Raw genomic sequence first — 13991 nt, 5'->3', positions numbered from 1 at the left:
GCTCCAATCGTCTGGTATGAGCAAAGCGCGCGGTCAAGGCCCAGGCCCGATGGAACACTCTTTCGTTTCTTCAAGTATCGTCCGTACGAGGTGCGAATGTTTTAATATCTTCTCTCTATCTCAGGGGCATCCAAACCAAACTTTTCTCTTATAGCTTTCCAAGTGTTAAACCGAACATTTTTATTTTTACAGTCCTTCAAAAACGTATTGTATATACACTGGAATTTTTGGACTTCTTCCATGAACAGCGCCTGATTAAATTCTCTACTGTTTTGGCAGCCATGTTGGTTGTGAGGCCGTGTTGAGTTCTGGATAATATTGATGCACCATGGGACAGTTTGGATCGCTTCGATCGTCTCCCGGTGAGAAAGTAGGCTTACCATCATCTAATTTTGTGCGGTCACAGTCCTCAAATATAGTCAAATTTCTTACAATTGCTAGTATGAACATTCACTTCACCAAAGGGTTAGTTAAGGATGTGTATATGAAACATGGTAATATAAGAACTTGCTAGAAATACTTATACATACATTGTTCGACTTGCTTAGACATGGGAGAGCAGTTTGGCGAAACTTAAGTGACACCAGTCACGACGCCGACGCCAAAGACAACACAAAAGCAGAGGATTGTACGCCTGTGGTCATTTTACGTAGCCTGAGCTATCTCATCCTGTCATCAACGCCTTGTGAGTCTTAACAAGGGACCATCATTTCTGATGCATTTGAACTTGAGCAAGAAATTCAAGTTATTCATGTTCAAATTGGCCCTCGCTTATTCGCAGACGGCGTGTGACATTTGTTAAACGTTTTTGGCGCACGAAACAGTAATGTGATTCAGCCCCTGCAGATACAGCGAGTCAGTCATAAACAGTCAGTAAGTTACACAGTAAGAGGTATTGCTATTACAGTGCTAAGTTTAGTTATTTTCGATTTAAAACACCAAAGCATTTTGGAGTTTGTTTTGTGAGCATGACTGTTTGTCAACACTAGAGTGGATGCCACAAGGTCAAATGGAGAAGCAGAGACCGCAAACCACGAGGTGAAGGACTGGGAAGAAAGAAAAGCATGGAGGACGAGTTGGAATACGATCAACGGCGGCGCGGAACAGAGAGGGCTGAGTTTACAACGAAACGACCACGACGACGGCAACGATAATGATGATGATGATGATGATGATGAAACCTAAATGGCTGGGGTAGCGCCAACGTTATTGCACACAAAAACCACCAACATCACTTCGAAGTGGATGGTGTCCCTCTTTCGGTGTTTTCAGTCGCGATCGACACACTACAAATGAAACTTCTCACAGTTTGCAAGTGCAACATCCATTCGCATTCGAAGCATTTTTTAAAGATTGTTTTTTTTGTTTCATTGTTTACTGGACAGTAACATTATTATTTATCTGCACGTCCTAACTCATTATTGAAGGTATCTAGTCAATTAGCTGGAAGGTCTGAACTGATTTAATGTAGTCGATTTGGAATGTTTCTAATCGATATAATGTGATCCATTTCATGTGGTCGATTTGGAAGGTAGTTAATCGAAGAATTACGATCGATATGTAATCGATTAAGAAAATATCTGATCGTTTAAAACACGCTCGCTCGTTACGATAACTTGAAACTCGATTGGGAAAGGTTTGATGTTTGAATAGAAACTGTAGTGCTCAATTTATGATGTCGAATTTTGACAGTAAAAACGAGCTATAAAGAATTTCCATAAGAGGGACGAGGATAATAAGTACTCTAAAACGACAGTAACAAAAGGACAGCGAGAAAAAGGAAATATCTACGGAGCAAGATAAATAAATTTCGACAAGTTCTATTGTTTCATTTCCTTCACAAATACCACACCTTATTTATAATACTTACTTACTAATGGTCAGTACCACACAATACTTACAATACTGAAATTAAAGAATGATCATCGCAGTATATTTTCCAATTTAAGCAATTGGAAAGAAGAAGCCTGAAAAAAAAAATCAGGGCTTCAACGGGATTCGAACCCGTGACCTCCGCGATACCGGTGCGATGCTCTACCAACTGAGCTATGAAGCCACACATTGGGAACGAGGCCACTTAATTAAGTTCATATCTTCCCGTGAGGAGTGAAATGATGTGAAGTTTATATGAAATAATTCATATATGAACTGCGGTTGTAGATGAAATTAAAGAATGATCATCGCAGTATATTTTCCAATTAAGCAATTGGAAAGAAGAAGCCTGAAAAAAAATCAGGGCTTCAACGGGATTCGAACCCGTGACCTCCGCGATACCGGTGCGATGCTCTACCAACTGAGCTAATTCTGCGATGATCATTCTTTAATTTCATCTACAACCGCAGTTCATATATGAATTATTTCATATAAACTTCACATCATTTCACTCCTCACGGGAAGATATGAACTCAATTAAGTGGCCTCGCTCCCAATGTGTGGCTTCATAGCTCAGTTGGTAGAGCATCGCACCGGTATCGCGGAGGTCACGGGTTCGAATCCCGTTGAAACCCTGATTTTTTTTTTTTCAGGCTTCTTCTTTCCAATTGCTTAAATTGGAAAATATACTGCGATGATCATTCTTTAATTTCATCTACAACCGCAGTTCATATATGAATTATTTCATATAAACTTCACATCATTTCACTCCTCACGGGAAGATACGAACTCAATTAAGTGGCCTCGCTCCCAATGTGTGGCTTCATAGCTCAGTTGGTAGAGCATCGCACCGGTATCGCGGAGGTCACGGGTTCGAATCCCGTTGAAGCCCTGATTTTTTTTGTTTTCAGGCTTCTTCTTTCCAATTACTTAAATTGGAAAATATACTGCGATGATCATTCTTTAATTTCATCTACAACCGCAGTTCATATATGAATTATTTCATATAAACTTCACATCACTTACAATACTCTTCGGTTGTTTTGGGTAGCCAGCATCCCTATCATTTTTGTAACATTGCACATTCTAAGTCTAACTCAAACTGTTTTTCTACTTGTTGTTGTTTGCTTACTGAAACATAACTTACAGTCAGTGATGCTAACTCTAATTATACAATGCTATTAAATTGACCTTACTTACTATACTGTATAGACACGAGTGTTTTACTGAAAAATACACCACTAGTAAAATTCATACGAAACCACATCCGGGATCGTAGTAGCATTTTTTCCATATCCTCACTAATTTAGATATCGATGACGTCAGTTCGCGCCATTGCATTGCACAGCTGCCACTTTTGCTAAACGGCGAGCGATAGGGCCGGAAGCTAAGTTAAATTCACTGAAGGTGACATAAAATCATTCACTTAGGAGCGCCAAAATGACAAAATGAAGAAAGAAAAAGCTTATTCAAGGAGTTTCTTCATGGTTAGCCAATGGAAAGATATTCAAGATTTTCCCGCCCAAGGGCGGATCCAGGATTTTTCTTAGGAGGGGTGCACCACTGAATAATGGCGTAACTGACTGGTGAGGTAAGAAGAGGGCTTCATCTCAGAGGTGTAAGGGGGGGGGGGGGGAGTGTACGCCCCTGCCGCTGACCTGCAGTTCACATACGGTTTGTGCTTTCGTTTCGCTTCTGTTAGTTTCTGGTATGTAATAGAAAAAACATTACACGTTGGCTCAAACATATGAATTTTATCTTCTCGTGACAAAAACAGTATCTCACTCGTTCGCTGCGCTAACTCTTGAGAAGTTGTTTATCCTACTCGAGCGTAAAATTCATATCCTCTCGCCAGTGTGTAATATCCTCTATCTATTACTATTTTCATTTATTTAATAACTATTTTAAAAACAGTACGCAAAAAGAGAGAGTACATGTCCTTGTTTGAATTAAGATGAGTTAACAAATCCGCGGTCCATTTTGATTCTTGCTCAGTGATGTGTAAATGACCATTTGCGCTTTTTAATCATACAAGTACCACTAAACTCAGCTCATAGCTCGCACCGTAAGCCATATGATTCTTTTATAGCATTATTTTTTGTCAGTATCTCCCTTTGACCTGCTGCAGCCCGAGTTAAAACTCTCCGCATTCGTTGTTATAAACATAAGGCGTTTGACAGCATCGACGACACTGAATCAAGCCGTAGTATGGTCGGTCATTTCAAGTGCTTCGTGTGATGCGTGAATTCTGTGCCGACACATATTCCTCAGTATATTCATGACAGCGTGTCTAATCTGTCTCATCTTCCAGCAGTAAATTAGCGGATTTAAAGATGAATTAAGATTTGCAATAGTAAATGCGAAAAGAGAAAATCGTTTCAAAACGATACTCGAGCCTTTTACTTCCGTGACGACCAAAGAGATCAAGTAAGGCAAATAACAAAGCAAAAATACGACATATACATAGAATATACCGACTGCAGATTTCATGAGGCTAGCAAAATTTGCCACTTCGTCAGCCTGTGCCACTTGCTGTACTTGCAGGACCTGAATCTGATTCTTGTGTCGTCTTACGGCTAAATAAAGCCTGACGTAGATCATCGATGTAATAATAAGACCAATAACTCCATATATTACATTAAAATGTGAATAAATATCGAGCGGAATCGAGAACATTAAAAAAGGAAGAATTAAACATAACATCCATATTGAGATCACCACAGCGATAACACGCTTGTGAGTCACAAGTTCCTGGTATCTGAGGTGAAGATGAACAGCCAAGAACCTGTCTACACTTACAGCCAAAACGCCGGAGAACGAAGCTGCAGAAAATAAATATGCAATGATGTAATATGCCTTATACGTGTTACAGTCAGGATTATTTTGTAGTGACCATTTGATCAGAAGTGAGCAGTAAAATGGTTGACCGAATAAACCAACACCAACATCAGAAACAGCAAGACTCAGGAGCAATGTTTTCAAAGTCTTTGGCAACGACGACGTTTTTCTTATGGCGTGGATTGTTACAATGTTAAACATGATGGCGGTACAAGACAGAATACAGTTAAAGACACAATTAGCGATGGTAGTCGAATAGAGTTCCTCAACTTCGGAGTTTCTAGGGTAGTAATCCAATAATATTTCACACAATGATTTCTTCATGATATCGACTTGAGTTTCCTTAAAGCGCCAAGCTTTTGACTTAAAGAATGCCTCAGGAAGCTAAAAAATATTCCTTCGTCGGCGCCACGGCCTACAGGCCAAATGAATCTTTGGCCAAGATAATTGCTTTAATTGATCATCACTTAAGCAGCTGTGAAACGAAACGAAAGCCTGAAATGAAACGATTTCAGGCTTGAACGGGATTCGAACCCATGCTCTCTGCGATACCGGTGCAGTGCTCTACCTAGTGAAATATCGAGCCTACTGGGAGCTGGTCACGTTCAGTGAGTTCGTAATATACCCGTAGATGGTGAAGATACAAGTGAATATATGAAAGATCATATATATATTTGAACTGCAGAGAAAGATACGAAGACATGATTGATCATGGAAGTTATATACAAACAACTTAAGCAGTTGTGAAATTAAGGTGCCGTAACTTAAGGCGACTTTGGGCGATTTTTAGGCGACTTTAAAAAAAAAAAACATTGTGTCTTAATGCGACTTAAGGCGACTCAAGACGACTTTATTTCACTGGAGTGATATAAACCTAAACTTAGCAACAGTCTCTCCATATATGAATACATCAATGATGATCGCACTTAAGCAGCTGTGAAATTAAATGCTGCAAAAATTTCAGGTTTGAATGGGATTCGAAAACGTGACCTCCGCGATATCGGTGCAGTGTTCTACCAATTGCGCTATCAAGCCAACAAGGAGACCATAGAAAAGTATATATTACCGTACAGCTTATAAAATTTAGAATGTGGAGAAAGAATTATTTTAAAGATTTGATCTATTGGTAAGAGTAAACAAGCCTTCAAATGCATAACTGACAGTGTTTGCTGCTCTGAATAACCTGTGTTGACAAGTACGACCAAACAAACTGGACATTGTCAGTCAGCAGATGACGGACTTCAAAAGCGTGTGAGGCTTTTTTCATATTCTCATTGGTTGCTGAGAAAATCTGTTTTGAACCAGACGAATCGAATTTGCCGATCTTCGTCACACGAGAAATCGAAGGCCTCAGAGAGGAAGTACTCGAGATATCAAAACAGCCGCGCACATTTAGGCGTACTCATATATAATGGAGGAACATTTTCGTAAAAATCCGTCAAAATTCGCTTATGATGCTGAAGAATCGGAGGCGCTGGACAGCTTGACGACATTGAATCATGGCGTGGTATGGCTGGGCAATTCAAATGTGATGCGCTCGCTACCTGTGTACCAATACATGCTCTCCTCAGTAAGTTGATAACAGCATGTCGAATGTGTCTCATCTTCCAGCAGTAAATTACTGGGTTCATTGAAGATTAATTAAGACATGCAAGAGTAATTGAGGTAATATAAAATTTTTTGAAAACGATACTGGAGCCTTCATTTCAATGGAAATCAAAGAGATCAAGTAAGGCAAATAACTAACCAAAATCAGGAGATATTCCATGCGTAGCAGAATGTGACTGCTGATTTTGCGAGGCGGGAAAAAAATTGCTATTTCGCTCGCGTGTGCTACTTGTCGTATCTGATTCTTGTGCCGTGTTACAGCTAAATAAATCTTGTTGTAGACCATATTTGTAAGAATGAGACCAATAACTCTAGTATTTACTATAATAAGTGAAAAATGTCGAAGGGAACCCGGGACGATAAAAGATCACCACAGCAACAACACGCTTGTGAGTCTCAAGTTTCTGGTATCTGAGATCAAGATGATTAGCTAAGAAAGCTGTCTACACTTACAGCCCAAACACTAGAGAACAAGGCTACGGAAATAAAATGTCCAGTAATGTAAAAAGCCTTATAGCTGTTTCACCCAGGATTCTTTCCTTGTAACCACTTGACCAGAAGTGACGTGTAAAATGACTGGACAAATATACCAAAACTGACATCAGAAACAGCACGACTCAGGATTAATGTTTTTCTAAGTCTTTGGCAAAAGAAACGTTTTTCTTATGGCGTGGATTGTTACAATGTTGAACATGATGGCAATATAGAACAGAAAACTCTGGAAGTCTAAACAATTAACGATGGATGTCCAATAGAGGTCCTCAAGGTCGGACTCTCTTGGCAAGTAATCTAGCAATATTTCACAAAATGACTTCTCGATATAGACTCAAGTTTCCTCAAAGCACCAAGCGTTTGACTTAAAACTTGCTTCAGGAAGCTAAAAAACTTTTCTGAGTTAGCGCCACGGACCAATTGGCCTCTTGGGATGTGGCCAAAATAATTTCGTAATTTAAATTACTTACTATAGTGATGATCCTCGGTAAACGAAAGTAGTAAAGTGTACCAGAACTCGCTCTTCTTGGTGATGTTTAGCTGTGAATATGAAATATATCAGTAGTTCAGGTTAGCTTACTTTGGGACCTTAAGTCGCAGTAAATTAAGCCGACTTTGGATGATTTAAGGCGACTTTATTCGACTTAAGCAAAATTGGCAGAAAAAGATCTCGACTTTAGGCGATTTTAGGCCGGTCAGGTTTCGGAAACTTTTAAAAAGGCGACTTAAGGCGACTTTATTTCACTCAAGTGATGTAAACCTAACCTGTAAGCAACAGGCTCCCCATACACTTCAAAACAATCTACAAAGTCACTTCCGATAAAAGCAATATTGTAATCATCATTTTGTTTACTTTTGTATTCACATTAAGTCACCATTGTCTCAAGTATCCAGATTTCAAACCATTTTGGATTTAAAACATACCTGGACAGAATTATGCCCGGTTCAATTCAACCTGTTACCATCGTAATAATATACGTGAAAAAATTACTCGATTCTGTTTGGCTGAGAGCAGTGCAGTTCAAGAGAGTACAGATCGAACGCAGCAGCTAGGTTACTAACTTCGAGCCACAAATATGACCATATTACGCCTGCTTTGCAAGAATTACACTGGTTGCCTTTTAGGTATAGAATACATTCTAAACTTTTAATTTTAACTTTTAAAGCACTAAATGGCATGGAACCAGCTTATATTAGCGATTTAATTAATGTAAGGAAGCACGCAGGCTATTCACTACGCTCTAACTCAGGCACTATTCTATTACATCCAGCAGGGAAAATGAAAAAATTGTTTGGTGATAGATCTTTAAGTGTAGCCCCGCCTACACCGTGGAACGCGCTCCCAACAAGCCCGCGCAATATTGATTCTATTTTAACTTTTAAATCTTGTCTTAAAACATATCTCAGTTTTTTTAAGTTAACCTTTAGCTTTTAGCGCTTAAATTACTTTTTATTGTTAAATTTAGTTTATGTACATATTTAGTATATTTTAATATTATAATGCATTTCTGATCACTGTATGTTAAAAATCGCAAGAAAAATTAATAAATCATTATTAAATTATTATTATTATTATTGAAATTTTCTGAGCCAATGATATCACGGAAAATGCTGACGAAATTTTGTGCGGAAACTTTGGAAAAAGCTTTCTCGAATGAGAAAAAATGGCTCCAAGAAAGATGTCCCGGCGCTTCCTCCACGCGAATTTTTTCATATTATTAACAAGTAAAAAGCAGAAATTGCTCTCGCCGAAGCGGCTCGTGCAATTTCAGCTTTTTGAAAAACTCACTCGTGCAAATTAATGCCAAATTGAACTCTAAACCGTATGATTACTTATACATAAAACAACTATATTATTACAATCAAAAAGAAATAAGTTACAAAAAAGAAAGGATGGATAAGTTGGAATATTGAAAACAGCGGCACGGAACAGAGAGGGCTGAGTTGACAAGGAACGTAACGAGGACGGTGACGATGACGCCGACGACGACGGTGATGATGATGATGATGATGATGATGATGATGACGATGCGGACGATGATGAAATCATATATGGCTACTAAAGCTACCATTATCGAGCGTTCCTAGCGCACAAATTAAAAACCACCAGCAGCACTTCGAAGTGGATCTTTCTTTCGGTGTTTTCAGTCGCGCTCGCCAAACTACAAGTGGAACTTCTGACAGTTTGCAGGTGCAACATCCATGTAACAATTCTTTTTTACATAATTGATGACTCATGCAACTAAAGGACCTTCATTCAGTAGTATTTTTATTGGTATCTTACCTTAGTGACTACTTTATCTTAATAGTATCTTAACCGATGTTATCTTAGCGGTATTCTTGCCGGCATCTCATTTCATTTTTGAAATGTGGAAAATTGAAAGAGCTTTTCAGGTTGTGTTTACAGATACTGACATGACTGACAATCGAACCAGTAACTCCTCTGTCGTTTTCTTATTTTAATTAAACACCTTTACTGAAGACCAGCGTCCTTTCTTGCAACTTCCGCCCGAGCTGTTTGCAAAACTGATTAAATATACAATTAACTTTTTCACTCAAAAGAAGCCTTAGTTCTTTTATATATTAAAGACTTCTTATCCTCGATATTCAGTGTTATTCATCGTTTAGTAAACGATGAATTATTAATTGGATTTGATGTCGTGACAAAGGGTGCTCGTCATTTCTCTTGCTCAGACCAATCTTGATGAATTCCTTGTATTTATTTAGTTTTTTTGTTTAAGTTAATAAAAAGAATAACAACGAATATTTAATTTTTCTAAGCGGGTGATAAAATAACTTACTACAGTGACAATCCTTGGCAAACGAAAGAAGAATACTTTAGAACTCGCCCTTCAGCTTTCTTATTACCGATTAGCACAAACCTAAGACGTAAATGTCACTGATATGAGTATCAGGTTTATTAAACAGGCCGTATGTTTGTTAGAACATGAAAAGCGATATTGAATTTCGACATCATTTCAGACGGTAAATTAGTGAGAATGCATCTCAGTGAAGATCCTTAGATAGATGATTTCCAAAAAAATAAGTTGCTGCGTTTATATAAAAATTTCATGGATATAAAACGAATGAAAAACCTGTTTAATAGGTCGCTTAGCATGTTGATAGATGGTACACCTGCAAACTGGTCAAAGTCTCCTTGACCATGAAAATAAGTTTATCTCCTATGAAAATAAGTTTATCACCCGCTTAGAAAAATTAAATATTCGTTGTCATTCTTTTTATTAACTTAAACAAAAAAAGAAATCATAGTAGCCAAAGTGCTTCCATAGGTGAGGGAACTAGTCTGCGGCGCCGAGAAAGGAAGCTGTTAGCTTCGTGAGTTGTTTTTTTGTGTCAAACGCTTGGTACTTTAAAGAAACTTGAATCAGTTGCCATGAAGAAATCATTGTGTGAATTATTGCGGGATTACTTCCCAAGAGATTCTGGCGTCGAGGACCTTTATTGGACGTCTACGGCTAATTGTGTCTTCAACAGTTTTCTGGCCTACACCGACATCATGTTGAACAACATTGTAACAATGCACGCTATACGAAAAACATCGTCGATTCCAAAGACCTTAAAAACATTGCTCCTGAGTCTTGCTGTCTCTGATGTTGGTGTTGGTTTATTGGCCCAGCCATATTACACCTCACTTCTGATCAAGCGCTTGCAACTTATTGTTCCCACCTGCAGCACGTATAAACATTTTTACCTCGTTTCGAATTTGTTCTGTTCAGCTTCGTTCCTCGGAGTTTTGGCTGTAAGTGTAGACAGGTTCTTGGCTATTCATCTTCATCTCAGATACCAGGAACTTGTGACTCACAAGCGTGTTGTTGCTGTGGTGATCTCAATATGGGTGCTTAGTGCATTTTCTTCCGTTAATGCTCTCAATTCCGCTCGATAATTACTTACTTATTATAGTAATCGGTGGAAATGTTGGTCTCATTATTACAACCATGGTCTACATCAGGATTTATTTCGCCGTAATACGACACAAGAATCAGATTCAGGTCCTGCAAGTACATCAAGTAGCACAGTCAGGCGAAGTAGCAATTTTTTCTAGCCTCGTTAGATCTGCCGTCGGTACATTCTACGTATATCTGGTGTTTTTGCTTTGTTATTTACCTTTCTTGATCTGTTTGGTCGCTAAGGAAATGTATGGCCCGAGTATTGTTTTGAAACGATTTTCTCTTTTTGCATTTACTCTTACACTTCTCAATTCGTCTTCGAACCCTGTAATTTACTGCTGGAAGATGAGACACATTCGACACGTTGTCATCAACATACTGCGGAACATGTCTTGGCACAGAAGTCGCGCATCCCACGAAACACTTGCATTGGCCGGTCCTACTATGCCATGACTAAGTTTCATCGCCTCAGCTATATAAGATAACGACTCTGGACAGTTTAAACTCGGGTTGCAGGAGGACTAGGGATATTGCGTTTGAACTTGATTTATACGGCTTATGAGCTGCGTTTAATGCTAATTCAGTGTATGATTAAAAAACGCAAAGGGTGTCATCACGGCTTGTTTCTCCCTGAGGTACAACGCCTAGGACGCAATTTTCATAATGGCATGCAGTGAGCAGGAACTAATATGAACAGCCAACTTGTTAGGTTGTCTAAATTCAAACAGCCTTGGGCGTAATAAAATTTTTTGCTATCCGATCATTGTGAATTACAAGGACAGAATGTAGCAGGCCAAAAATCCAAGTAATCACATGCGTAGAGCAGTGCGTAGTGTTAAAACGAACTCGACAAGAACTTCTGACTACGATGTAAACAGAGTTTAATGGACAGAGATCAATGTTCCATACAAATTCAAATGAAATGAATCACGTGCCAAGACGAAGGTAGAATTAAACCACGTGCCGTAAGCTTAGCCGCAAGTCGTATGATGTAAACCGTATGCCGGTTCGAACTGAAATACAATAACGAAAATAGAAGCTAACGTAACTAACATACCAAAGTATAAAGATAAAACAACATAAATGAAGAAACTATTGCTAACATTCTCAATAACGTCCGTAACATGGAAGTGTAACATAACCGGCACTTATACTGATCGTACGGAAGGCTGGAAAACGATTAATAGGCTACACGGTGTGTAACTTGGATGGTACTTTTATGGCAAAATAATCCTACATTGGAGATATGGACCTAATCAAGCGCGATTCCGAGCACACAGAACTAACTAACCGATTTAGTAACGATACAGACCATTTGATAGGTGATAAAAGGAAACGTAACTGAAACGAATAAGAATAGAAAACCTAAGAACTAACCATAAAAAACAAGGAATAGATTACTCACTTTGGTTTGCACACGCACTGAACTTGACTTGATAGAATAGACGAGTAACAGTGTATAGAGAAACTATGGCCCAATGCCGAGTAGAAGTTGACACAGTGAAATCTGCACTTGAACTGACCAAACCGAGGAAAACCTCGTGGATATATCTAACCGGAGAACACGTACGCAAAACCTAGCGGTTATGACTATTTCCCTAACGGACATAGCAGCTGAGAGCTGGTCAACCACAGTAGATTAAATAAGTAAGTAAGGCCTTGTTTGAAAGTGACAATTACTTGATAACATCTACGGTAAGGTACGTTCCTGCGACAAAAAACGAATTAACATCACGTTTCAAAACCAACAATCATCAAAAATGAACCATGGTCTATCTGTCTTGCTTTTCTTAGTTATTAGCGACCGGTGTTGTTATTAAGATTTCTATTTTATGTTCGTGTAATTTCATCCTTTCTCATTAAAATCACCTGACCGCCTTTAGGATTTTTCTTTTTCACGGCAAGTGCTCGGGGGAAAAATGCACTCCGCAATATGTAGGACTTCTCCTATTACCATCACGTGATACAAATACGCAATCTGAGCTCACATCTGCATATCGCATGCATATCGCATAGGTTGCTCTTCGCTGACTTGATCATTGTCTCATGCACCCCATCAAAGTGAGGTGCCCATGGTGGGTTGAAACTCCACTTGATTCCCTTGTTGGCAGCTGATTTCTCAATCTTGTCCCGCTCCAGTTGTTCGACGAGCTCCCTCAGCTCTCTTTCCGCGCCTACAAAATTAGTTTCGCTATCAGAAATCATCTCTCCTGGCAGCCCTCTCCGATTGTCCATGCGATAAAACGCGTTCAGAGAGGAATCTGTGTCCAGCCCATAGGCCATCTCTAGGTGAATAGCCCTTGATATTAGGCTTGTAAATAAACAAAGGTATTGTTTACCTCTCTTCTTGCCCCTCCCCTGAACTGCTACAAATGGTCCCGCAAAGTCAACCGCTGTTCGGGCGAATGCTCGTAAAGGCAGTTTTAGTCGAATCTTCGGTAGGGGGGCCATTATCTGTTTAGCAGTCTTCGCCTTTCTCTTCCGACATTCACAGCACTCTCTTTCCCAGTAACGAATCTCCTCTCTACCTTGCATGATCCAGAATCTGGCTGACAGCAAGGACAATGTGTGATTGGTTTCACCTGCATGGTTACTTCTTTCACGATAGGACTTCACAATTAGCCTGGTCACCCCACTCTTCCTTGGTAGAATGACTGGATATCTAGCATCGAAAGGCAGGTAGTCTGCATAGCGCAGTCTTCCATCTGATCGAAGCAGACCATCTTCATCTAGGATGAGGTTCAAACTTAGCAACTTGCTGTTTTGCGGAACAGACTTGAAATTGACCAGCGTCTTGTATTCTTCTTGAAAAGCTTCTTGTTGTGCCTCTTTGATGATACCAGTCTCTGTATCTGAGATCTCTTGACTGCTAAGTTCTCCAGCACTCCTCCCCTCTGGCGGCGTTCCACAGTTGTTCACGAGTCGATGTACCCATGTCCTAACTTTCAATAATCTGGTCCAGCTTGAATATCTGCTGGGATGTAAACGCCAAGTCGTTTGCGGGGTAAGCGCGAATAGTACTGATTCTGTTTTCGGCCATTTGTCCTCTGGCATGCTCAGGAACTTCGGACCCTTCCACCACATCTCGCTTCCTTTTACCTCAGTCACAGACATTCCTCTGGTTGGCAGGTTAGCAGGGTTCTGGTGTGTGCTAACATGACGCCACTGAGAAGGACTGCTCGAATCATATATTTCTCCTACTCGATTCGCTATGAACGATCTGAAATTGCGGCTGGGTCTTCGAATCCACCACAGCACATTCATGCTGTCACT

General features: G+C 39.6%; 3 protein-coding genes across 3 annotated transcripts; 1 reads left to right on the top strand and 2 right to left on the bottom strand.

Annotated features, from left to right (window-relative positions):
- Positions 1-4067: 4067 nt before the first annotated feature.
- Positions 4068-5977, bottom strand: LOC145490496 (adenosine receptor A2b-like). Its single transcript, XM_081469603.1, has 2 exons — positions 5894-5977; positions 4068-5073 (listed from the first exon to the last, which is right to left on the bottom strand). The coding sequence occupies exons 1-2, from the start codon at positions 5975-5977 to the stop codon at positions 4069-4071; spliced, it is 1089 nt and encodes a 362-aa protein (XP_081325729.1). The 3' UTR covers position 4068.
- A 3754-nt stretch (positions 5978-9731) lies between these two features.
- LOC145490365 (beta-4C adrenergic receptor-like) lies at positions 9732-11598 on the top strand. Its single transcript, XM_081469489.1, has 2 exons — positions 9732-10686; positions 10724-11598. The coding sequence occupies exons 1-2, from the start codon at positions 10205-10207 to the stop codon at positions 11169-11171; spliced, it is 930 nt and encodes a 309-aa protein (XP_081325615.1). The 5' UTR covers positions 9732-10204; the 3' UTR covers positions 11172-11598.
- An 895-nt stretch (positions 11599-12493) lies between these two features.
- On the bottom strand, positions 12494-13990 carry LOC145490755 (uncharacterized). The gene has a single exon (XM_081469851.1). The coding sequence runs from the start codon at positions 13980-13982 to the stop codon at positions 12675-12677; it is 1308 nt and encodes a 435-aa protein (XP_081325977.1). The 5' UTR covers positions 13983-13990; the 3' UTR covers positions 12494-12674.
- Position 13991: the final 1 nt, after the last annotated feature.

Source organism: Orbicella franksi, chromosome 6, assembly GCF_964199315.1.
Source record: "Orbicella franksi chromosome 6, jaOrbFran1.1, whole genome shotgun sequence".
NCBI classification, from domain to species: Eukaryota; Metazoa; Cnidaria; class Anthozoa; order Scleractinia; family Merulinidae; genus Orbicella; species Orbicella franksi.
Note: the sequence above shows the minus strand (reverse complement) of the source record. Positions and strands in the feature narration are given on the sequence as shown.